This window comes from Leucopleurus acutus, assembly GCF_964270905.1.
Source record: "Leucopleurus acutus genome assembly, chromosome: 15".
In the NCBI taxonomy this organism is placed as follows: Eukaryota; Metazoa; Chordata; class Mammalia; order Artiodactyla; family Delphinidae; genus Leucopleurus; species Leucopleurus acutus.
Window position 1 is genome coordinate 48,394,757 of NC_139157.1, and position 27,245 is coordinate 48,422,001.

Sequence of the window (27,245 nt, forward strand, 5' to 3'; positions counted from 1 at the left end):
ATGGAGCTGAGCTCCCTCTGCTATACAGCAGGTTCCCGCTAGCTACCCATAGCATTCTTGATGGACTGCTCTTTTCTTCCTAAAATTGGGATGAGCATGCCTTAACAGAAGACCAGGATAAGGCTGAGGCGAGGAAAGCCCCTAGGGAGCAAAATGCAAGGATGCACTCACTCCCAGATGCCCACTTGCATCACCCTGACACTTCCTCCTTGAATTCTGCTCCCTAGGTTGTCTTCCCAACCTCATCTTAGTAGGCCTGCTCTTACCACTTATACTCAACATGTATTAGAGGTCCTAACAGGGCAATAGAGAAGAAAATAAAAAATTTTTAAAACCAGTGAGCTTAAGCAAGGTCTCATGATACAAGAAAAAAAATTTTTTTAATTGTGTAAGTTAGCAATTGGAAAAAAAACAATCCCATTGATAGGTTTTTAGCGTCAAGAAACCTAAAATAGTTATGACATAATCAAAATCACACATTACACAAAATATTGCTGAGAAAAATTAAAGATGACAGATGGATTCAACTCAATGCTAATTAATCATAATGCCCATCAGGCTTTTAAAAAATAGAAATCAACAGGCTTACTTTAATATTTACACAGAAATACAAAGTACACGAAATAGTCAAAGCAATAAGTAGACCTACACTTACATGGTCAACCTAATTTATTAAAAGGCACCAAAGTAATTAAATGGAAAAAGCACAAATGGTGCTGGATTAACTGATCATATGGATAAAAATGAACCTCGATCCCTACCTTGTATCACTTAGAAAAATTTGAGATGGATCATAGATGTAAAAGCCAAAAATTATAAAGCTTTTACAAGAAAACAACACCATCACAATGTGGAGGAAGGCAGATTTATCCACAGAAAAGATCCATTAAAAAAGTTGATAAATTAAGACTTGAAATTAAGAACTTCTACTCATCAAAACACTTAGAAAAATGAAGACAGACTAGAAGATATCTGCAAAATACTAGACCAAAAAATTGTATCCAAAATATATAAAAGTCCTGTATCTCATTAATAAAAAGCCAACCTAATTTTAAAATATACAAAACTTATTTTCATTCAAAGAATATAGTAAATGGCTAATTGACACAGAGCATGTTCGTTAGAGAAATGTAGATTAATACAAGATACTATTACATACTCAGAAGCCACAATGCTTATATGCAAATGTTCATAGCAGCTTTATTCATATTTTCCCAAAATTGGAAACAAAATGTTCATTAACAGGAGAATAGCTAAACAAATTGTGGTACATTCATACAATGGAATACTACTCAGCAATAAAAAGAAATACATGGTTCAACCTCTCAAAACTTTATACTAATGAAAGCATTAAGTGATTCAATTTAGTTTCAGAGCTGGGGGGGAGGGAAACCCTAGTCTATGGTGAAAAAATATGGATAGTAGTTAAACTACCAACTAAAGTAGGGGTAGTGGCTTTGTTGCTTAGGTAGGGGTATAAGGGAAACTTCCCTTGTCCTGATATGGCTGTGGGCTAAAAGTATCCATTTTCAAAATTGTAGTTAAGATTTGTGTATTTCAATTTTTTAATAAATCTTACCTAATAAGAGGTGTGCATAGTGGACAGATGAATGTACCAAAGCAGAACTGAGGACTATCGAAGCTAGGGTGTGAAGGTTCAAGGTACAATTTTTTTAAATATACATCCAATTAAGATGTTTAATTACAAATCTCAACCTATTTTTATGGGCTCCTAGCTCACATATCCAACAGCATATTGGACATCTCTTGACACTGCCAATGGTTTTCTTCCAAACTTAGTCACATAACAGATCTCTCTGACCCTGCCTCAATTTCATCCTAGGTTTCTGGTTTCAACAACTCAGGAAAATGCTAGATTGCAAGAAGTAGTCTGAAGAGGGTTCAGTTTGGGGTAAGAACTGACACTTATCATCTTGTAAAGGACTAATAAAGTAGACCCTAAGGAGCAAACATAAGTGGGAAGAAACCAGAAAAGTAAAACAAACTGATGGTGATCAACAGTGGACATGCTTGCAGTGAACTCAGTTATAAAGTCTCTGAAAGTAGGAATGGGTGGATAGAATCCAAAGACCAATACTTCTTCCATTATGACAAAAAGGGTAGATGAGAATGTCAAGTTTGAAGGTGGGTAGCCAGGAAATGGTGAGTTATCTGACTAGGACAATAAAAGCCTTTTATCTTTCATAGTGTGGTATCACATTTACCATATTTTTCAGATTATGTCCCTCAATCTGATTAACACCAAGTGTCTGCCAAACTCAGTTACCTGTTCATGTAAAAGAATTTGGTGCTGTAAGTATTGCACACATATGTAACAACCTGCTTTTCTATGATCAACCCTTTTAAACTCAGATGAGATATGTACCCGCATGGCACAATGATCACAACCTGCTTTTCTATGATCAACCCTTTTAAACTCAGATGAGATATGTACCCGCATGGCACAATGATCAAAATAACTATAACTCCGTTCTAGTTAATAGAAATAACCATGAGTTAAACTCTGCCCCCACCCCACCATCAAGAGCCTATTTCATAATAAATGTTAGATTATTCCACCTTCAAACTTTTCACTTTTCTAGCTCCAAACTCTAGCATTCTTATTCTTACTACTTACACCCTTTCTACTCTTTGATATCCTGGTATATAGCCCGGATGATTTCCTTTGAGCTTCAGGTATGAAGCCACTAACAAAAAAATGTTTAAATCTGTTCTCCCAGGAGCTTAGAGATCTTATCTTCATGACAACTCCCATAAATCTTAAAAAATGATCATTAAATATTGATTTACTCAATTAATTATAAAAACTTTAGATGTCTACTATTTGGTCATGTATACTATTTAAAAAAATACATCAACAGAAAACTTTCTGAATGTCACTAGACAATGAATTAAGCAAACCTTTATTGAAGCTTAAATTGTGGTACAGAAATACATTTCAACTGATTTAAGTCCAACACCATGAAGAGAGAAATTATGGCACCAAAATTTTCCCTCCTCTATCATACACACTAGGATTAATTTAGATTACTATTCAATCTATAGTTTTTATTTTTCTAGGCTTTGTTCCATACAAATTTGTGCAGTTTCTCAACGTTAAATAGAAATCTTAAGTCTATTGGGCTGGGGCAGGGATCAGACCTCAAGCCAATAAGTGTTCATCAAATCTACTGGGACACTGTTCAAGAACAAAATCCACTTGGAGCATTGGTCCTCATAATAGCACCAAAACATTAGGTACTGTGCACTAATTACAGAATCGGACTGATCCATTGATTGAAAGCTTCTTCAATGAAGCTCTGAATCAACATGTTTAAAAGTCAAAAGTGTTCCAACCACTTGATTTCAAACCAAGTAGAATTTATGTTTAGAAACACTAAAAAAAAAGTGTTTCATTTATAAGTACGGAAGGAACAAAAACATCACTGCATCAATCCAGAATGAATCAAAAATTGTTTGAGGACAAGAAGAAATACAAAATTGAGTCAACTTTGCTCTTTTCTCAGCTGCTTAAATAAATGTCCGTATTAGCAAATACAGCTAAAAGATGCCAACTCTTTTAAGCCTGTATTTCTAGTCATTTCCAATTGACCATTTTGGAATTTTGTATGTTATGTTTTATGGATAGCACTCTGCTTCACTGTGTAGTATGTCTGAATAACCTGAACAGTTCTCATTCATCACTTGATGTTACTCCATGGAGAAAGAAATACCAGTAAGAGGAAGCGTCAGAACACTATCACATGCATCACAAAGTCACAGAACTTTTTAAGTCACAAAGATGGCAAAGACATCGATTCTGCTTTGAACGAAAGTTTATGGCATATCATTAATAGAAATTAGTGGAAATGGCTATGAAAGTAAAAGTTGAGGTGAATCATCTGAGCTGACTCAACTTGTTGAATCCAACACAACCTTTATCTTAAATCTCCTTGCTAACAAATTTAGTGATAATTTTTCTATACTACTGCTTAGCAAGTTAATAAAGACATGGTACCCATGAGAAGCTAATCTCATTTAATGGGGGGCACAGGATGGCATACAGTTCTGCCAATATTCCCTAGTATCAATCTGCACCTTCTTCACTAATCAACACCAGCTTATTCCAAAAGAGCTCATGGTAACGAAAAATGCCAAACTCCCTTGACCTTAAAAGAAAATTAAGCCCAGGGTCCACCCCCAACCCCGTTCCCCCTCTGGGGTATAAGGTTAGTGTAAACCCACAGTGTAACAGTGTATTGCTTTATGGAGGGGCTGTGGTTGGGAGGGAGACACCATGGTGAGGAATGAATCAAAGTCACACAGGTATAGGAAGCAGTGAGATAGTAATACACAAAATGGATAACTGCAGTCATTTTCGTAGAGGACTCGACTCGTGGAAGAAGAACTTTGATTGGTGCTGCAAAAACATCTGTATGAAGTAGAAATTCGTTTCAATAACATTAGTAGAGAATATGTTCTAGAAAGTGGAGGTAACTGGATGCAAAATCCTGGTAGCAATTTAATAGAACAGTCCCAGATGGCTAGGCTGAGGCCAACACCTAATGAGGACGAAAGCCTTGTCTGTGGGGAATTTTGGATGATACCTGGAGAAATACTACACTGTGCATAAACCAAATTGAGTTGTTTTCACAAGTGTTGTAAAGTTTCATATAGTAAAAGGTTTTTTCTACATGCACTTCAATTTCACAGCAAGAGTGGCATAGGATACCTAAACACAGAAGAGAGCATTCATGCAAGATATCTAACTCCTTGATATAATAATGCATACAATTCAAAATGATTACACTATCATTACATCTAGGGCTTTCTGCAACTACAAGGTGGTGGTTATGGAAAGCATGGCCCTTGGTATCAATATCTAAAAAGCAGCCACCACCTTCTTCTATGTGTGTTCTCTTTTTGCGTTTCTTCTTCATTTTTCTTAATCAACTCTGCTGTTGTTGCTGCTTCTTAGCAAAACTGGTAAAAACAAAATTGTAATCATTGAACATAGCGCTCTGGCAATCAAGACGTTTAAAACCTTCAATCTTCTGGGGTGAAGAAAGCACTGTGCGACATTTAGAACTCTGGGGAAAAAAATTAAATTACCCATGAGTGCTTCCAACCTGCAGAAGTATTTTCGAACAAAGCAGTCATGCAATAAATATTTAAGACTATTATTTTAGTCAAACTGTGGCACTGAAATATTTTAGCTGACTTCTTAGGGGTGGGATGAAGTGGGGCACCTTATGTCCCCTGGCACCCCCCACCCCAAGGTCTATCAACAGGGAAAATAGGACAAGAGGAGCCCATGAACTGGGTTAGATATAAAAACAAGGACCAACAGAAGTCTAATGAAACACATAAAGCTTCTCATCTACCAAACACCTCAATTAGTAGTACCTCTGAATATCTGAATGATTATGTGCCATCCCAGAATACATTTTATGACATGCTTCACTATCTTTATTTTCTATAAGATTTTATTGTCGATAATAAAATACTTTACCTGATTTACAAACAGGGTGGTCACAAATTTTCCTGGCTTGAAGACTTCCACAACTTTCCTGATCAGGTCATCATAGGAGGTCTGACTTAAGTTTGTTTCAAAGCTAACATAAGAAAATTCTGGTTCTGGAGTGATGTGAATAGTCCAATAAGTTCCCTTTGAGAAATAGTTTTGTGTTAATAATGGAAAGGGCACACTTAAATATTTCAATTATTAAGCAAGATATTCTTACTTACATCCGATTTCATTCCATTCATTGAATACCCACAAGGATTGAACAGTGTGGCATCAATGACAGAACCTGGTATCAGGTCACGAATTCCACTCTCCTGGAAAAAAGCCCAAAAACTGAATTAAAAACAAATCTGAAAAATAAATGGAGAATGAGTTAAAATATTTAGTCACCAAGCAGAATACAGAATTATTATTGAAAATGCTTACACGAGTGACATCCTTTGCAGTAACACCATCTTTCATGTAGAACTGGTCCATAACTGCTGGGTCAAGCTCACTCATCAGAATTTCCAGGGTTTGATCTGGCTGATTGATTACCCGACTCTCTGGGAAATCCAAAGTATACAAGTACCTATGTAAAAGTACAAAATAGTTTCTAAAAATGACAACTCCAAGTTCAAAGTAAATCTTATGTAGAACAAAACTGCCATCAAATTGGGTTCAACATACCAACAATCAGAATTCATGCGTCCCATACAATATGCTGCTCCATCTGTTGAAGGAGAACATAAAATAAATTTAACAGATCCATTCGATAGCAAGTAGGCAGGATCCCCCTCACCTTTTAAGAAAAAACTTTACTGGCTGTCATTTAGAGATGCACTTCAGCTAGTGAGTCAGTCTAAATGGTGCTGAGAAAACTATGGTTTACTCTCCCCTAAAACTCCATTAGGAAATGGAATTTGGTCACCCATTTATCTACTCTCTCAAGTAAAAAGTTATTTTATGTAATACGTCCTCCTGTCCATAGTGTTTCAAAGCCTCATTAAACACAGTAAATTAATAGTTGGTAGATATTTAAACTAAATTATACTCAGCACTCTTATTTATATAACTAGTACAATTTCATATTAGTAGATGAGGTAAGAGCAGTAGGATAGAAATCTGATTTTCTTTTTAAATCATCCCTGTGGACAACTTTGTGCCATGTTACTAAAATCATCCAGGTTTTCAGCCTCCTTTAGGATATGAGGGTGTTAGATTAGATAAACTTTACTTCCCTGTCCTTGAAGCTCAAAAAGGAAGGTCTATAAATAAAATCTTAGCAAATGGATGGAAAAAATCTTGCCAATTTACTTGAAGTGACACTATGCTCTCACTAAGTTGACCATTTTTAAGCTAGGACAATTCCTATATAGAATGCTCGACAGAGTTTCTTAACATGGACCAGTGCCTTAGCCTGGGTTTATGAGGTGACTGGGCATTTTTCTGGATGAAGGGATTACAGCCTTCATAACCACTAAGTTAGATATAAATGAGGGCAACTGGCTAGATGAAGATGAGCTCTCCCTCTGGCAGGCGATCAATTCCTTGATTTTCCCATCATTTCAACAACACTTACACAACATACTCCAAAAATTGTAATCAGCTACATTGATATATTTATCTTAACTATATAATGTGCTGCATTTGACACATAGGCGCGCACGCACACACACACATATTCGAGAGAATATATCTTCTAACTTTAAGAAAGCAGGATTCAATTCTATTAAAACTTACTTGGGAAAATTGCATTCAGAAACTCTATTTCTTCCTGGAAATTCCGGTGTGGGTACCCTTGGTGAGAAGGCTTCATGAAATTCTTACGAGAATAAAAGAAGCTCTATAAAAAGACAGACAGATAACTTCATACACTGAATTCTATCACCTTTCCTAAACCAATCAACTATTTTCTACATATACATATCAAAATCAAAACTATATCCACAAATATTTTCCCCAATGACACCTAACATAGTGTTTTTCCTTTAATATGCTTAATAGATGTATAAGTACTTTGCTGGCCGACAAACAAAAGCAAAGGCCACTGTGTCAAAGAGCAAGGTTTCAGACCAATACCCATGGGTTAGTGTTATACAGAGCAACTTTGTTTTTCAGCTGTGAAGAGTCTAAATAGAACATTAACCATGTAGATTGTGTCACTGAATTTCTAGAAACTAAAAAATGCCCAACTACTAATGATGGGTCATAACAACTGTAGAGACAAGGTACAATATTTATTTCTAGAGCAGAAGTTTCTTTTTCTTTCTTTGTTTTTTTCTGTGCCATATCACGTGGCATGTGGGATCTTAGTTCCCCAACCAGGGAATTGAACCTGGAACCTTGACAGTGTGAGCATGGAGTCCTATCCACTTGATGGCCAGGGAATTCCCTAGAGCAGGAGTTTTCTTTCTTTCTTTTTAAATTAATTTATTTTGTTTTATTTAGTTTTTTGGCTGTGTTGGGTCTTTGTTGCTGTGCATGGGCTTTCTCTAGTTGTGGCAAGCGGGGGCTACTCTTCATTGCAGTGCGCAGGCTTCTCATTGCGGTGGCTTCTCTTGTTGCAGAGCATGGGCTCTAGAGCGCAGGCTCAGTAGTTGTGGCGCACGGGCTTAGGTGTTCCACGGCGTGTGGGATCCTCCTGGACCAGGGGTCGAACCTGTGTCCCCTGCATTGGCAGGCGGATTCTTAACCACTGTGCCACCAGGGGAGCCCTAGAGCAGGAGTTTCTAATATTTTTTTTTTTTAATTTAATTTTGGCTGCGTGCGGGCTTTCTCTAGTTGCAGCAAGTGGGGGCTACTCTTCATTGTGGTGCGCGTTCTTCTCATTGCGGTGGCTTTTCTTATTGCGGAGCACAGGCTCTAGGCACTCGGGCTTCAGTAGTTGCAGCACGTGGGCTCACTAGTTGTGGCTCACAGGCTCTAGAGTGCAGGGCCAGTAGTTGTGGCACACGGGCTTAGTTGCTCCGTGGAATGTGGGATCCTCCTGGACCAGGGCTTGAACCTGTGTCCCCTGCACTGGCAGGTGGATTCTTAACCACTGCGCCACCAGAGTCCCTAATCTGAGCTTTATAACAGGCATGTAAGCAAAAATTTTGTGGCAGAACATGTGTATATTTAGTTTCAAAAGAGTCACTGATCCAAAAATTAAGAACATATTGCTAAATTTAGATTTTCTTAAAAGGGTCAATAATTAACAAAAACTGTTTTAGGTCCTAATGACAGCTATCCTTGCCATAGTTAATTATTAAAATTCAACATTTGCTTATCAGAACAATTATACCAAGTATAAATTCTGATAGCATTCAAGAATTAACTGATTATTGCTCTTTAACATAATCAATTCTTTATTATGAAGACTGGATGATTTTTCTTGCTTTTCTTTTTCTTAGTTTCTCTACCATTCATAGTAATAATGTTAGGGAATTAACTACTGAAAGTGTCTGGTTTTCTTTTCTCCCATTTGAGTTTTATCCCAACTCATTCTCTGGTTCCTCCATATTTTTTGCTATTAATGAGCAACAGGCACTCTTTCTCCCCATGTTGTGAACGTCCTTACCCATTAAAACTGAACAAGTATACAAATTTATTTACCAGGCACATCACCGAACCCTAACATTTACGCCCCACCCCGCAAAAGGATAAATGATTTTTGATTACTTACTTGAATTGAGTCAAACCCACTGTAATCCCTAGCAAGTTTCAACAGGGGAACCAGTGCTTTCAGCAAGAGGGTGGTACCACATGTCTTCAAAATGAAACGTCTCTTGGAGACAAACATGCTACTCTCACTGCAGTTTAAAAAAAAGTCACAATATTATAACAATGTTTATGTACTACTGAGATGCTTAATCTATTATTGCACTGTCATTTACAATGTAAATTTTTGGCTAATAATTTTAAATGTTAAGATCTCAAGGAGGCAAATAATGTACTATAGTATTCTTCCTCTTCTATTATATAAAAATCAGTGTAAGGTTATAGGACCCCACAGAAACAGAACTTAAATTAGGTATAAAGCATATTAGCTCATTACACAAATTCTCTTTTAGTAGTCAACTTTCCTCCTCACCTAACCTAACCTAACCTAGGACACTAAATTCATACTTTACCTCATTTTGAACTGCCCACTCTCATGTATTTCTGTAACCATCTCATTACTTTTCATTAGATAATAAGCTCTATGAGGAAAGGAATGTTTGTTTTTACTCACCATTATATCCCTAGGGCCTGGCACATAATAATCATTTGATAAACATCTGTACATGCCAAGCACAAGCTTCGTAAAAAGCAAGCACCATGTTCAATACAATAGCCCCAAGGCCCATTACAATATTATTATAAGAATTCAATATAGTATCTTTGTACCTATAAAAAGGTTGCATGGCTTTCTTCTCTTACATACAGCAATCCTATTTGTATGATGAAGCTAATTTTCACTTTGCCTGAAGTTGAGAGAGAGAGGCATATACTAAAAAGGAAGACCTGTATCAGGGACTGTGGGCAAAGGAACAGTGCCATTCTACCCTCCCCTCCTTCACAGACATTTCCTGCTAACCTCAAGGAGGTAGTAAAGATGGCAACCATCTTGAAGAGCTATTAGGTAAGACTTCAAAAACCTACTGCCTAGGGATATCAGAAGTAAACATTTTATTTTGCATCATATTTTAAAAAATAAGATGAAAACAATTATAGAACTAAGATCCAGAAAAATGATTTGCTATTCCATGTAAAGTATGATTCAGACTGAAATTGGTTAGCCAACACTTGTTTTACAGGACTTACCTGAGTACATAAGCTTCCTGCTTGTCAGTTTTTGTCACACTTATGATTGAACATTGCACATCCTTCAAAAGTATGTCCCACTCGGATCTATTATTTAACCAAAAAGAGGATGATTAATTCATAACAGTACTCTCATAAAAATTACAAAGGTCTCAAAGGTTTCCAATGATTTAAGACCACATTTTATATTTGTTGTCACATTCTTGTTCCAGCTTCTCTTATGAATACCAATATTTAGTTTTGTTTCAAAATAATTTATATTGGGGCTTCCCTGGTGGCGCAGTGGTTGAGAGTCCGCCTGCCGATGCAGGGGACACGGGTTCGTGCCCCGGTCCGGGAAGATCCCACATGCCGCGGAGCAGCTGGGCCCGTGAGCCGTGGCCGCTGAGCCTGAGCTCCGCAACGGTAGGGGCCCCAACAGTGAGAGGCCCGCGTACAAAAAAAAAAAAAAAAAAAAAAAAAAAAAAAAGACATATCCACTAAATAAGATGGATACATTTTGCTATAGCATGTAAAAAACAAAAAAGCAAACCGAAACCCAGGAAATTATACTACGTATTTGCAATTTATTAAGAAAAAGACAAATGGGGGGGTGTGGACAAATGGACAAAATAATGTAAATAGGCCATGTACAGAGGAAATACCAAAGGCCAATAAACCAAGGGAAAACATTACCTTTCACTAAGTGATTAAAGAAATACAAGTTAAAATGAGATACTTTTTTCCCCTATCAAATTCTGATTTTTCTGGGGGGGGGGATGCACCACACAGCATGTGGGATCTTAGTTCTCCGACCAGGGATCAAACCTGCGCCTCCTGCATTGGTAGTGCAGATTCTTAACCACTGGACTGCCAGGGAAGTCCCTCAAATTCTGATTTTTAACCTTACTATATGAATTACAATTTAAAAGCATCATTTCCTTCACCAATTAGATTGGCAAAGAGATTTAAGTTTGACAGCAAAAGTAAGCTGGTACTCTCACACAGTTTTGATACTACTTTCTGCTATCAAATTGGCAGCTAATCACAATGCCCAGTGCTGTTTAAAGGTCTAGAAGCATTGTCAAAAAAAACCAAAAAATGCCTTTGGCTGACAATTCAATAGTACAAGCATACCCATAAGATCTTGGGAATACTGTTACACTCTAATGGGATGACAAAATGCCCATTTCAACAAAGCTGAAATGCAGTAAGGCAGTAGACAGCAAAAAGGAAGTCATGGGCTAGTCTTAATCTACCCAATTGAGACCTAAGGTAGTGCTTCCTCTTCAGTGTGCCCACTATAAACAGAAAGTTAACATAAAATATTCCCACAGGACAGCTTAAAATAACCAGATTAAAGGCTAGAAATATATTTTGAGCCTCTTAATATTTGGCAACTCATTCTTGTATACCCAAGAAAATGGCACATTAAAGTTTTCTTTTCCAGTTAAGACCTTGTGAGAGAAATCCTCAACAGCACAGCCAGCACAGAAATAGGTATGCTTATTCTTTTGTATTAAAGGCAAACATAATACCAATCAATCCTGCTAGAATTTTGTGCCTGTTTCATCATTTTTCTAAAAGAATGTTATTGGGGGCTTCCCTGGTGGCGCAGTGGTTGAGAGTCCGCCTGCCGATGCAGGGGACACGGGTTCGTGCCCCGGTCCAGGAAGATCCCACATGCCGCGGAGCGGCTGGGCCCGTGAGCCATGGCCGCTGAGCCTGCGCGTCCGGAGCCTGTGCTCCGCAACGGGAGAGGCCACAGCAGTGAGAGGCCCGCGTACGGGGTGGGCGGGTGGGGGTGGGGGGGGAAGAATGTTATTGGCCCAATGGGCTATTGGATGACCAGCCACAAGGCAGTAGTAATTCCTCCCACTGGTAGATTAAATTGAACATTACTCAGACCCATCTGAAAACTTAAATGATTTAGCCTTGCTAGTGATTAATTATAAAGCCTATTTGCCCATAACTTTATCAAGCAACTTTTTTTTTTTTACGAAGCAACTTTTAAAAAGAGCTAACAATTACTCTTTTTAAGAGGTGCTACTGATTGTTTATATAAAGAAGAAAATACATATTAGACTTGGCCATGTTTTTGCAGTTTGTTTCAAATTTTAAAAATGGTTCAATTTGTTTAGGGAAGGAAAAACAGTTGCAATTAAGACCCAGTTCTGAGTTAACACAAATTTATAGATTGTCTTAGGTACTGAAGTAGTAGCTTTCAGTTTCATATTTCTAAGATTAAAAGGTCACTAAATGTGCAAACAACATTCCAGAACCCACAGTATTTCAATTCCACAAAGAATATGCCTTCATGCAAAAAGAAATAACCAGAACTAAAGGAAAACATGAGGCTCTTATTGAAGCTATTGCTTTTCTGCTTTGTGACATTTCTTACAATTACCCCTGGGCTTGGTTTAATAAAACCTACCTCACATGACTGATAATAAATTACATAATGCATACAAAATTTACCTACTAGAATTCAAATACTGAATATGAAGGTAAATAATAAAAATACCCACTATAAACATTAGAAGCATTTAAGTAAAATTCTGGAGCACAGGGATCTCTTTAGAGATCTAATTCAGATATTCCAATAATGCTACTGGCTAATGTCATTACATACTGACTTCCCACTAGAATTAAGCACTCTTGCAAATATTCTCTTCTATCCACGGGACATAACATAAATAGTGAATAGAACTGAAAAGCGGTGATTAAAGTTAACTACCCTCCCCCAGTTTTATTCAGATATAGTTGACATACAGCACTGTGTACGTTTCAGGTGCCCATCATCATAGTGATTTCACTTATGTATACTGCAAAATGACTACTGCAATAAGTTTAGTTAGCTTTCATCACCTCACATAAATACAATAAAAAAAAGGCATTAAAAGAAAAAAAATTTTTTCGGTGTGATGAGAACTCAGGGTTTATTCTCTTAACATTTTCTTCACATATCATACAGCAGTGTTAACTATAGGATGTTAAGACTTTTAAACGTGTTCTGTGGCTGAGCTAGATATAGTATAACAAGAACTTTTCCTCGCTTGTATAGGTTTTTTTCCTGGACTTGCTTTTCATTTGCTTTTCAAAGCTGTCTTGCTTTTTCATTTGCTTCTGTTTTCTACACACTTATCCAAATTTATCCTCAGATGTTCCCCCAAATGTCTCCTCTTTCAACGTTTCTTTTAAGTGGTTCTTGGCCAAGAATAGGGTGCTAAGACTTAGCTAGTCAGAAGTTCTATGCTTGTTTAGTGGACCTCTCTCTATCTAGGCTGTTTCACTTGGGAACTTTTTTGCTGTTGTTCTTTCCTGGGTAGGTCAGATTACCCAAATATTCGGTTGTCTTGCCTGGACCATATTAAGATTTCTGGTAGGTAAAAGAGCTGATAAAGGGCTAGGGATCTCACACTCAGTATAAACTTTTTATTCTGTTTTCAGTGTAGTGACTCTACCCCTCAACTGTACCTGCTTCCCTTACTTCAGAAAGATCCTGTTTTACTCTCTCCAAAGAGTAAACTATTATCTAATCTTCAGATCTCCTGGGATCCCCCCTTCTCATCTGACACATTGTATGATAAAGACACAACGAGGGACTTCCCTGATGGCGCAGTGGTTAAGAATCTGCCTGCCAACACAGGGGACACGGGTTTGAGCCCTGGTCTGGTAAGATCCCACATGCCGCAGAGCAACTAAGCCTGTGCGCCACAACTACTGAAGCCCTCGTGCCTAGAGCCTGTGCTCTGCAACAAGAGAAGCCACCGCAATGAGAAGCCCGCACACTGCAATGAAGAGTAGCCCCGCAGCTCGTTGCAATTAGAGAAAGCCCCCGGGCAGAAACAAAGACCCAACGTAGTCACCCACACACAAAAGACAATGAGAAGAATAATTAAAGCAAATAAAGTGTACATTGACAGACATATAGATAACTAATTCACCCAAATCAAGCCACCTGAGTGAACTAGACCCTTATAATTATGCTGAGACAACAGGTGCAAACTTTGACTGTTCTGGATACTGCTGAATGGATTTCACTCTACCTAGAACCTCTGTCCCCACCTCCCTTCCTCCAGCTCAAGCCACCCCACTACCCCCACCAGATCAAGTCTGCCATTAAAATGTTTTAAAACTCAGAAGGCTTACCTAAGTGCTTTAGTTGTGTGGCTATTTTGGTATTCATGTTAATCCCACCAGAATCATTCCACGTAGTTGGGGGTTGAATGTGTAATTTACTGTTTCCATCCTCAGTGCCTAGCCCAGTTCACAGCAGGTCCTAAAATATTTGTTGCATCTGGCAATAATTTTGATTAGATCTTATAAACTTACTAAAAAATCAAAGAGCCTTAAATTTAAAAAATCTAAACTGCTACATGATCCCATTCAGTTTTTTAAATTTGTCACCATAATAATTCAGGTATTTAGAGGGTGAGTTCTTAAAAAGAAAAAATAAAAGATTCATTTAACAGAATTATTCTGTTAATGAGCTACACATATATCTTCCACTTGAAATGCTATCTTAACCTGCATAAATGAAGCTTAGTCATTTCACTGTCCAATATCTTAGCTGTTATAGAACCCATTCATTATAATGAACCTAGACATGGACTATTTTCTCTGCATCACACTCCTCTTTCTGTGAATCTGACACAAAATGTTAAAACTTTTGGTTTGTCCCACTAGGATCTGTTCATTTTCAGTCTCAATATTTTCTCTGTTGTTCACACTGGGCAATTCCTACTGATCTGTTTTCAAGTTCACTCACTCTCTGTCATCTCCATCCTACTAAATAAAGCCCATTCAGTAAACTTTTTATTCCAGTAGTTATTTTTTAGTTCCATCTTCTATGTCTCTGCTAAGACTTCTAAGTGTTCTCCTTACTTCTTATAGAATGGTTATGATAGATGCTTTTAAATTTTGATCTGCATCACCTAGAGGCTGGAGTCTATTGATTGTCTTCCTTTGAAAGAATTTCCTGGTCATTTATTTGTATGTCGAGTAATTTATGATCGCATCCTGGACCTCACACTATATGATTTTACATCTCCTTTAAATCCTATGGAGCATGCTGATTTTAAAGAACTGTGTTAGGGGACTTCCCTGGTGATGCAGTGGTTAAGAATCCGCCTGCCAATGCAGGGGACATAGGTTTGATCCCTGGTCCGGGAAGATCCCACATGCCATGGAGCAACTAAGCCCATGAACCACAACTACTGAGCCTGTGCTCTAGAGCCCGCGAGCCACAACCACTTAAGCCCGTGCGCCTAGTCCATGCTCTGTAACAAGAGAAGCCACCAATGAGAAGCCCGTGCACCACATCGAGGACCCAACGCAGCCAAAAAAAAAAAAAAAAAAAAATTGTGCTAGCAGACAGTTGAAATGGTTAAGTTCAGTCTTGTTCTTATCCAACTTCTATGGGTTATGTTACGATTTCAGAGTTATGAAAGCCATTGCTATGGAATTCTGAGCTGTCCTGCATATGTGCCACCCAGTGGCCAATCTGTCAGTTTTCAAAGCCTTTGATACACTGTTTAGGGTCAGATCCACACATGAGCAGCTAAGGAGTGTTCATATAAATCATTAAGGGATCACCTTCTTCACCTCTTTCTCTCCATAATCTCCACAACAACTTCTGGCTCAAGGCGGGGGGGGGGGGGGTGTTTGGGGGGCGGACTGGGGTGGTAGTGAAGATGGCCTGCTTCTTTCTTGGTCCTCTGGCTAGAAAGCCAATTCAGTTTCCCCACTCTGCAGCAGTCTGCTACAGGACTGCCTGAGCTGTGGCAGGAGAGAACAGAAAAAAAGCAAAGCAATACGAAAATAAAAAAGGGATTTTCCCCACTTTCTCTAACCCAAAGGGGCCCCCCTTCCCTTCCTTCTTTGCATTCCAGAAAAAGACCTCTCTCAGAGCTCAGTTTGTGTGCAGTTCCAGGTTTCTGGCAGCTTTTGAGACCACCCCAGGAGATACCAGAGAAAAAAAGAAACAAACTCCCGACTATTTCAGTGATATTTTGAGTTTTGGCTTCCTTCTCCAATTCACCTAACATTTACTTTTCAGAGTTCTCAGATAGCTGCTCCATGCATTCTGTCCAGGTTTTTTAGTTGCATTTAGTGAGAATAGAGTGTGCTTATTCCATCTTGATGGAACAAGAATGCTCTTGCACTCATTCATCAGTGTTAATTCTACAACCAAACCCTTCCTCACCTAATAGAAACCTTCAAGTAGGATTTTTCAAAGTCACAGTATGAAAGGAATTGCTTTAAAACACCCTAAGCCAAACACAGTTGAACAGTCTATCAACCAAGTGATTATAAAAACACAATCTTAGGAGCACTGTTGGCTCAAAAAAATAATAAATCAAAGGGCAGGAAAGATGCAACAGAGATACAGAACTGAAGAAGTTAATACAATGCCATACATGAACACAAAGAAGGAGAAAACCAAACAGCTGAGAATTTCAGCAAATTATTAATATCACATTTCTGAGGGGAAAATAAGCCTCCTTTTGTAAATAAAGCTTTTTTTGGATCCTAGCCACACCCAGATCATGATAAATATCCCAAATAGTATGCTCTTTACAAATGACAGTACATGGATTGAATGATCTTAGTCACTATGCCAGAAAAGTAAAACATTAATGGCATGCCATATTTTATAAGTTTTCTTAAAGAGTCTGTGGTCTAATAAAAATAGAACAAACTGGGGTGTTAACACAGTAAGAGAGGCAATTAAAATGACAAGAGACTTCTATGTCATCTGATTCAATAACACTTGTAATGGCTAACTGAGTACTTTTTTTTTTTTTGGCCACACCACATGGCTTGTGGGATCTTAGTTCCCCGACCAGGGATTGAACTGGGCAACCGCAGTGAAAGCTTCTAGTCGCAACCACTGGACCGCTAGGGAATTCCCTGGCTACACTCTTTAATGTAAAAATTTAAGAAGTAAACACCTCAGGTCAAATGACCTTTAACAAAAGTACAAGACTAATTGGGCAAAGAGTCTCTTGAGCAAGTGGTGTTGAGAAAACTGGATCTGCACACAAAAGAATGAAATTAGATACTTACCTTACACCATATAATTCAAAATGGACTTAAACACCTAAATTAACAGACTTCCCTGGTGGTCCAGTGGCTAAGACTCCTCGCTCCCAATGCAGGGGGTTCGATCCCAGGTCAGGGAACTAGATCCCACATGCCACAACTAAGAGTTCGCATGCTGCTGCAACTAAAGATCCGACATACCGCAATGAAGATCCCCCGTGCCGCAACTAAGACCCAGTGCAACCAAATAAATAAATATTATATATATATATAAATGTTAAACACCTAAATTAAGACACAAAACACCTATAAGAAAACATAGGGAAAAACTTTACGACATTGGATTTGGCAAAGCTTTCTTGGATGTTACACAAAAAGCACAGGCAACAAAAGCAAAAATAGGCATATGGATCTACATAAAACTTAACTTTTATGTATCATAGGAAAACACTCAATAGAGTGAAAAAGCAGAATTGGAAAAATATCATATATCTTATAAGAGATTAATATCCAGAATAAACAAAGAACTCCAACAACAAAAATAACCCAATTTAAAAGTAGGCAAAGACTTAAATAGACAATTCTCCAAGATATACAAATGGCCCACAAGCATGTAAAAAGATGCTCAACACCACTATTCATAAGAGAAACGCCAATCACATTCTTGATACCACCTCACACCCATTAGGATGTCTGCTATTTAAAAGGAAAAATGAAAGAACAAGTGTTGGCAAGAATGTGGAGAAATTTTAACACTTATGCACTGTTGGTGAAAATGTAAAATGGTGCAGCCATTATGGAAAACAGTATGGACATTCCTCAAAAATTTAAAAATAGAATTTACCACATGATCCAGCAATTCTACTTCTGGGTATAAACACAAATAATACAAAACAGGATCTGGAAGAAATATTTGCACATCCATGTTCACTGTTACTCACAATTGTCAAGAGAAGGAGGCAACCCAAATGTCCATCAAGGGATTAATGGATAAAGACAATGTGGTATAATACATAAAATGGATTATGTGGTCTTAAAGGAAATCCTATCACATGCTTCAACGTGGATGAATCTAAGAATTTTATGCTAAGTGAAATACACCAGTCACAAAAGGATGAATACTGTAGGTTTCCACTTAAATGAGGTAATCAATACATTCATATGAAGTATCTAAAGTAGTCAGAATCATAAAGAAAGGTGATTGCTAAGGGCTGGGGGAAGAGGGGAGGGGAAATTAGTGTTTAATGGGTAGTTTGTTTTGCAAAATGAAAAGTTCTACAGATCTGCTGCACAACAATGTAAACACACACACTGAATACTGCTTAATTGTACACTTTGTTAGACTTTTTAAAACATCAATTAAAAGAAGTAAATGATGGAGGGAACAAAATGCTGCAAGCAGGTGGAAGAAACCCTTTAGAGCAGAGTTTCATTTCACTCTTATCACTTAGATTCTACCCATAGATACTGTAGGTCAGATACTCTGCAGATGGTGCCTCGAAACCTACATTTACTTAAAAGGGCTCCATGTGATTAGATTCCTCTAATGGTTTTCTTCCTTTAAGCAAAAATCACTGGTTTCAGGACTATCAAGTAATTTACCCAAAAAGCCACTCAACTGAACTATTTGAAGCTTCCCTGAACTGTGACCTTAGCTATTAGCTTGACCTATCTGTTTCAGAGACTCTCCTTATCACATTACATTCAGGCCTCAACACCATACCCAAAGTAGTAGTACTAGTAATAGCAGTCTGAGTCAAACCTATCCTAGAACATGAGATTATTCTTTAGCAACGTCTAGACTGACCAGAATTTAATTCAGATTATCCAGAGAAATAAGCTTTTATCTTTTGTTCAAAGAAATCAACCCAGAATGCACTGTTAATTATAATCAGAGTACTAAATTCTCCATCTCAAACTTTACCTAAAAATTAAATGAGTATAATTACTGCTACTTTCATTTGATTATTACTTTCAATGTGTACCTCTCAAAGAAAGGTGGTTTAACTTTTTTTTTTTTTTTGCGGTACGCGGGCCTCTTACTGCTGTGGCCTCTCCCGTTGCGGAGCACAGGCTCCAGACGCGCAGGCTCAGCGACCATGGCTCACGGGCCCAGCAGCTCTGCGGCACGTGGGATCCTCCCGGACCCGGGCACGAACCCGTGTCCCCTGCATCGGCAGGTGGACTCTCAACCACTGCGCCACCAGGGAAGCCCAGAAAGGTGGTTTAAAGATAACAGTTCAAACTTTTCTGAAACTGCTGTGAGGAGTGTAATGAGAAGCTTAACTCAATAAGAAGCTTTTCACTCCTAAACGTTTAGGCTAAAAGGTTTCTTGGCAATGGGTTGTAAATTCCTTAAATGTAAATTATTGATATTGCAATATGGTGCAGTCATTTAGTCAAGTAAGGCATGAGTTCTGGGAAAGTTAATGCTGAGGTGTAATTTACTATTTTTGCAACTGCCCCCAGTCCTTTACTGAAGATTTTATTTTAGCTTACAAATTTGAGTGAAGGAAAGAAAGAAGACAGAACATGCCACTAGTCCTAAATGTCTTTTCCAATATTAAAATTATAGATGGTAGTTTTCATCTAACCTTCCCACAATTAGTAACACGTCTAACACCTCTAACCTTCCCACAATTAGTAAAATATTCTCTTCACCTCCATCCACTACAATTTCCCATGTGAACCTACCTCATTACTAAGAATATATATAGCTCAGGTCTGAGATGAATTCTAAAGCAAAAAGGAAAGCCAATTTTAGAGTCCTGAAAGATCAGATTAAACTATCTTTCCCCACCAAAATTTCTTATTTTCTAACATACTTCCTCCCCATAGCTGCCATTTCTTATAAAAAGGCTTTTGTTTGGTCCAGGGTTTTAGTCCGGCAATTCTAAGACATTATGGAAATAGACATAAATGGTCTATTTCTATTCAACATCATTTGAAATCTGAAAAATTCAGTAGAGAAAACTGCAGGTTAAACCTAATATACTACTCCCTCTTTTTATATTTCAACTTTAATTACTGTGTGAAATAAGTCAGTTTTAGAACACATCATCTGTTCCTTATTCATCTGGATGTCTGGACTACTGCTTTTCTCCAACATATTGTTAACCAGTATTATTTAACCCAAGCCATACCAGAAAAGATTTTCTTTCTTAAAAAAATAAAACAAAATCTATATAATGTGCCCCTTTTGTCTCCCTTGAGAAATTAGTAAAAAAAAAAAGATTCTCAGTATTATGTCATTTGTTCAGATTACACTGAAGGTAAATGCTGCAATTCTACTAAATGGCCTACAGGAGAGTGGGAAATGTTTAACAGAAAGTGGGTTCCAGGGAATTAACTCCCTGGCAGTCCAGTGGTTAGGACTACACTCTCTCACTGCCAATGGCACGGGTTCCATCCCTGGTTGGGGAACTAAGAACCCACAAGCTGCGCAGTGCTGCCACCCACCCCCCCACAAAAAAAGAAAGAGTGGGTTCCAGCTTGACTTGGAGTTAAAGCTTGGAAAGATGGGCCAACTTTGCTTCATGTGCTTTCTATTCCCTCATACCATATTAAAAAATCAATTCCAGATGGATTGCAGATCTAAATATGAAAAGTAAAACAAAGTTTAGAGGGAAAAAATAACATCTTCGTTACCTCAGGATGAGCAAAGATATCTTAAATAGGATACAAAACCACTAACCATTAAAGGTGAAAACACTGATAAATGGGACTACATTAAAATTATGAACTTTTGTTTCTAAAGCTATCATTAATAAAACGAAAAAGGAAACCAGAGTGTATAAAATATCTGTAATACACATACTGGACGGATAATTCATCCATAATATATAAAGAACTCCTGCAAACTGAAAAATCATCCCAAAAGAAAAACAGGCTGACTTGAACAAGCATTTCACAAAAGATAGCCAAATGGTGAATAAAGATATGAAAGGATGCTCAACTCCATTAGTCTGAAGGGAAATACGTAGACCACTATATACCCACAATAATAACTAAAATTAAAAAAACAATACAAGTGTTGGATGAAGATATGGAGCAACCAGCACCCTTATGCTGACTATATGCACACCCTATGACTTAGCAATTCCATTCCTAGGTATGTGTATATTTAACAGGAAAGCATACATATTGCTTACTAAAAGACACACTAGTGTTCATAGCCATATATTTGTATTAGCAAACTGGAAATCACTCAAATACCCATGTTAACAATAGATTTGATAAACTGTGGCATATGGACACAAAATACAACATTGAGAATGAACTAAAAAACCTCAAACATAATGCTGACCAAAGGAGGCATAATGCATACTAAATGACTCCATGTTATATATAAAATGGGGAAAACTAATCTATGGTATGTTAGAAATCAGGATAGTGGTTCCCTTAGGTGGAGAGGGGAATAGGTTATAATTGGAAGGAGGTACGGGGGATTTCTGGCTAGTTACATTCCTCAGATTTGAGCGCTGGTTACATGAATGTGATCAATTTGTGAAAATCAGAGATGTACTTATGAGTATTTATTTATTTAGGCTGTGCCGGGTCTCAGTTGCGGCACTTGGCATCTTCATGCGGGGTCTTTTCGCTGCAGTTCCCCAACCAGGGACTGAACTTGGGCCCTTTGCATTGGGAGCATGGACTCTTACCCACTGGACCACCAGAGAAGCCCATGATTCTCTTAACTTTTGTGTTATGCTTCAACAAAAAGCTCAAAAAACCCAAAATATCTGTATTCAGAAGATATGCTGTTTTACTATTAGTCAGATTTTTCAAATCATATTGTTTTATTTTGGCAGATTACCACTTTCTCCAGCTCTGCTGGAATACTTCCTTCAAAATGGCCCTACGGTTTTTTTTCTCTTGGTTGATGTCTGTGGAATAATTTTCATGTCACAAATTCTTCAAACCCCACACTGCTTCCAACTAAGTATTTTTTTGGATCCTTATACCTGATGATAGCAGAATCTTTTCTATAAACTATTTCAGCAGCTTTTCAAATTCTCCAAATTCATATTCATCGTTGTTACTGTACAAAGAATTTGGGGACATATAGTACTCTAAACTTCAAATTCATTTGAATCTTTTCATTTACATTAAAGTTACAAGATTCTTGACATACATGTATACCTGGGAAACTATCACAAAACACTGACCACATGCATCACCCCTAAAAGGTCCCTCATGCCTCTCCGTAATCCACCCTTCCCCCTTAACTCCATCCTCAGGCAACCACTGATCTGCCTGTCAGATTCTTAGAATTTTCTGGATTTATAGACATGAAATCTTACAGTATAGTACTTCTTGTGAGGCTTATTATTTTTTCTCCAGCACAATTATTTGTTGCATGTATCAATAACAGTTCATCTCTTTTTTTATTACTGAGTAGTATTCTATCATACGAATAATCATAATTTGTTTATCTATTTGCTTGTTAATAGAGACCTGTTTCCAGTTTGGGGGCTATTGAAAAATAAAGCTGTTATGAATACATTCATGTAGAAGTCTTTGTATGGACACATTTCCGGTTCACTTGGACAGACACATGAGTGGACTAGACTGGTTGGATCATATGACAGATGTATTAACTTATTAAGAAACTGCCAAACCATTTTCCAAAGTGGATATACTGTTTTCCATTCCCATCTGCAGTGCATGAAAATTCTGATTCCTTCACAGCTTGTCAGGGGTCTGATATCAAAATTATACAAACCACAAAAGGAACTGTGATGTGTATTCCCTTTCTGTTAACTATTAGAATGTATGAAGAAGGTTGGAATTATTTCTTCCTTGAATGTTAGAACACTTCAATATAACCATCTGGGCCTAGATTTATATTCATGGGATGATTACTGATTAATTCAATTCATGCAATGGTAATAGGACTATTAAGATTTTCTGTTTCTTCTTGCATCAGTGTGGAAAAGTATTTTTCTAGGAATTTCCCCATAATATCCTTGTTTTCTTTTAATCGATAGTGATGCCCTCTTAGGACATCTTAACCCTTTCCATAACCTTAAGTTTTATGTTTTATAAACAGTGTAGTTAAGTTGTTAACTTTATTCCAGTCTGTTAGTTAATGTCTTTTGACTATGACTTTTGTCTATTTGCATTTTGGCAGTATTACTGAGGTTGGAGATGTGAGGTTAAGGACAAGGAAGGATTTTCTGGCTTCCAAACTTTTATATCATTAAAAAAAGAACAAAGCTACTAAAGACTGATTATTCTGTGGAAGAATTAAGGTTTAACTGCATTAAGCAATCCAAAACTCACCATATCTCCTCTACTTGAATAAAAATACGTCAACTTGGTAGAGCACCCTTTAATGTTAAGTATCTGATATACTTTCTCCTCCAGCCTGGTTTGCTTAAAGAAAGGAAAAGAAAAAAATATTCTGTCCTTAAGGGCAAAGAATCAAATATAAAGATGTTAACACTTATGGTTACAATTTGTCAGTCAGTTTTTAAGTACTATATATGTATTAACCCACTTAATCCTCACAATTACCCTATGAGGTAGGTACCATTATTTTCTCCATTTTAGAGACATGGAAATATCAAACAGCTAGCTATTAGATGATATTTGAATTCAAATCTAGACATGCCATAGGTCATGCACGAACCATCTCATTATGCATTACTCTTCTGGATGACTGATAACTCCTCTGTGGTCTCTGGGGCCTGCACCCCACCTCCTCGGAGACCAGAAGCCAGTGATTTTCTCTGGCCAGGCCATTGGTTTTAGGTGATGTATCAAGCATGTATTGTTTTTCAGGTACTTTTTTTTAAACCTCTGAATAAATAACCTAACCAGTTGATCTCTGTCTGAAAGGTCACTGAAAAATGTTCCTCGAAGGTTACCAACGGACATCTCTGTTAAATCCAATAGATGTTTCAACAGCTGAAATGTGCTAAACTCTCACAACAGTGACGTAACAAATTTTAAGTGTCTACAAAACGTATGGCACTAAATCACGAATTCAACAAAACTGAACATCCTGTCCTTGAAGGTATAACTTTTGCCATCATTTTAAGATCCACACTGAAGCAGTAAAACAATTTCAGCTGATTAAAGTACAAAAGCGGGTCTCAAACATTTAAAGAAAGCAAGTTGCCCATTTATAAGCCTTTCTCCTCCTTGATTCAGGGAACTCTTAACCAAAAAAGCCCAAGCTTAAATTCTGGCATTTTTGCCCAAGAACTCGGGGAGGAAACACTCCCTTCCCTTTATTAAGAACGCGTGCTTACAAATAAAGCTTCAACCCATTTAAAGAGCCAGAGCAGAAAATTTTGTTATTCATTTTATAAGACTGTTCTTACTCATTAGTTCTTCCTGACAACATTTTCTAGATAATCCCATCACAATCGTTTTACCAAAGGCGCATTAACAACACCAGGGAGCTTCCCCATCTGTGAAATGGAGGAAATACTAAGCTTCCCCATATTTTGTAAGTAACTGCTTCCTATAAACATAAAGTGCTTAGAGTAAAGGGATATATTAAGACACTTTTAAGTGTCGCACAAAGCTTGAAAAATGAAACCGGTCACACTTTAGCTAACGCGATGCTCTTCTACAGGAGATTCCTTCAACATAGATCGCCTTAAAGTCCCGGCAGCACGTGTCCGCCTGGATTCCCTTCTCCAGTTGCTTTTTGTCAGAGAAGGCGGCGAGCGCAGCCAACATTCCTGAAACGCCCATTGGCCCACACCCCGGGGCCAGGCTCCCGGTCGGGCCAACGAGCTCATTGGTCGTCGCCTCTCAATGAAGCGGCCGCGCCGGCTCCGCCGCCGCCGCCGCCGCACGGCCACTCTAGCTAGCTGCACTTGTGCGCGGAGAAGCCTAGAAAGCCAAGGGGTGCTTAGCGAGCCCAGCCGGGGGGAGCCGGCCCAGCCACCCCAGGGGTCGCCTGCGCCCTCGTCTGCGATTGGATCAAGGCCACTACAAGACCTCTCCTTTTCTGCGCGATCGCCCAGCTCTCTCGCGTGACTGCCCGGGGTGGGAGGCTGGGGCCCCAGATTCCTTTGCTGGATTAGGCATTAAAGGTATTATGTCCGAGCTCGGACGGGCCTCTAGCCCGTGAATATAGGCAAGCGTCACTCTACCCCGCACCTCGCCCGGACCCCGCCGACTCGGTAACAGGTTACACAACCCAAGGTCAAGAGAGTCGGGAGCAAGCCTCGGTGGGCTCCCTGGGCCGCCCCGAAAAGGCTTTGGTGCAGAGCACGTTAGGGCGGCGGTGGGGCCCAGCCACTGCGACACAGCTGCTCCCGCCCAATCCCCGCCGCCCGGGCGCCACATGCTGCCAGCGCCGACCGCGGGCGGGAGGCCTGCTCGTCAACCCCTCGGCCCGGCCCCGGGTGGGCCCCCTCCTCCCGCAGCACGCGGAGAGAACGAGTCGGACTCCTGTCCCGCTCCCTCCCTCCTCCATTCCCGAGGCAGACACGCCCGAATTAGCGCCTGACTAAGCCCGCCGAGCCACACCTGCTGGGAGGGAGCCCGCGCGGCCCCCACCCCCGGGCACCTCACCCGGGGCCCCGAACCGCCAACTCCCGTGGAGGGGGAGGTAAGTTTGGGAGGCGAGGGCCGCCAAACCACCCCGAGCGTCGCCGCCCGCTGCACCGCACGCCGCGCGGGGGACGTTACCTGAGCACGCGGCGGCGCCGGCCTTCTCCCCTCCCCCCGGGCAGCGCCCGGCCCTGCAACGGTGGCGGGAGAAGCCGGCTCGGGCCGCGCGTGGACCTGGCCGCTCCCGATAGCGCCGGGGCCGCCCTCCACGGCCGCCCAAACGACCCCCGCCCGCCCAAACGACCCCCGCCCGCGAACCTGCCCTCACCTGAAGGCTGCGGGAAGCCAGCCCCCGCCCCCCAGCCTGGGGCTGGTGCCTCCCAGGCGGCGACAGCCCCCAGAGCCGACTGTGGGCGAGAGCCCCGAGCACCCACCTTGGGATGGTGCGAAGATCCCCAGATCCTTGGTTTGCGTCGGGTTGCTGCCTGGAGAACCAAACCTCCAGCAGCTTCTCGGTCCCTTCGAAAAAATGTGCAGCTTCCATCACCGTGAGACTAGCGAACAACCAACAACCACAGAAAATCAACTAAATTAAATCTCTTCTCCCGCCGCTGCCGCCGCCGCTGCGGATTGTTCCAGCTGTGTTACTAAAGTTCAGGTTCCTTTTTTGCTATAATTTTATATTAACTTTTTTAAAAAAAGGGTTAATAAAATTTTCCCGGCTTTTTTTTTTTGTGTGTGTGAGCGAAAGTTGAACGTGAGTCTGTTGGAAATAGAGGCAGATACAGCTCAGTCTCTTGTAGTCCGCTGTTTCCCCGTTAGAGAGAGTAGAGCGAGCGCTAGCTAATGTCGCCGGCCATACTGTGGGAGCGAGGCCGCTGCGTGAGCACCGAAATTATATACCCCGTCTACCCGAAAAGCCAGGAAGTGACGCAGCGTCCCGCCCCTGCGGCTCATTGCTCCAGCCTCCTGTCAATCACCAACCACCCAGTTGCGGCTGGCTGGCCGCCCGCCTGCGAGGAGCGCGGGGAGCTGGCTCCCTCGCTGCGGTGCGGGTTCGGGCTGGCAGCTGGGCGGGAGACGGCGGTCTGTTGTTCGGCTGGGGGCTACAAACCTGGGGTCGAATGCGGAGTGGGTGGGAGAGCGGGGACGGAGTGAGGAAAGGCTGTGTAGCGCTGCGTAAAACAACTGGTTATCGGGGAACATGGGTGGATCCTCTGGAGGGTTGGCGGGGTTCGGCGGGGGCGGTGGCCACTGCTGGGCTGGCGTGGGGGTTTTGATCCTGTGCACTTCGTCGCGATTGTCGAGGTACTCGGCCATTCTCTCAAGTAAGCTTCCCCAAGGCGAACGAAGCCAGGCATTAAAACTCAACATTGGTCCGTGACGCACATGTTGCCAGGGGTCGGAT

General features: G+C 39.9%; 1 protein-coding gene across 3 annotated transcripts; it reads right to left on the reverse strand.

The window, feature by feature from the left end:
• AMD1 (adenosylmethionine decarboxylase 1) lies at window positions 1-26,688 on the reverse strand. Of its 3 annotated transcripts, XR_014326798.1 has the most exons (10): window positions 26,272-26,688; window positions 10,295-10,381; window positions 9,174-9,300; window positions 7,250-7,352; window positions 6,197-6,239; window positions 5,954-6,098; window positions 5,749-5,841; window positions 5,513-5,668; window positions 2,488-5,090; window positions 1-2,417 (listed from the first exon to the last, which is right to left on the reverse strand). XR_014326798.1 is itself a non-coding variant. In XM_082856083.1 (9 exons), exons 1-9 carry the CDS (start codon window positions 26,379-26,381, stop codon window positions 4,950-4,952), a joined length of 1,002 nt encoding a protein of 333 aa, XP_082712209.1. In that variant the 5' UTR covers window positions 26,382-26,688; the 3' UTR covers window positions 2,414-4,949. The 3 variants fall into 3 exon arrangements, 2 of the variants coding, with proteins under 2 accessions (XP_082712209.1, XP_082712208.1); XM_082856083.1 differs by having other exon boundaries at window positions 2,414-5,090; window positions 5,749-5,838; XM_082856082.1 differs by having other exon boundaries at window positions 2,414-5,090.
• Window positions 26,689-27,245: the final 557 nt, after the last annotated feature.

Coding starts and splice junctions, on each gene's coding strand:
- AMD1 (XM_082856082.1), bottom strand. CDS start 26,381: ATGGAAGCTGCACATTTTTTCGAAGGGACCGAGAAGCTGCTGGAGGTT. Junction 10,382..26,271: donor GATCTTCGCACCATCCCAAG/GTGGGTGCTCGG, acceptor GTTAAATAATAG/ATCCGAGTGGGACATACTTT. Junction 6,240..7,249: donor TCTGAATGCAATTTTCCCAA/GTAAGTTTTAAT, acceptor CTCCTTCAACAG/ATGGAGCAGCATATTGTATG.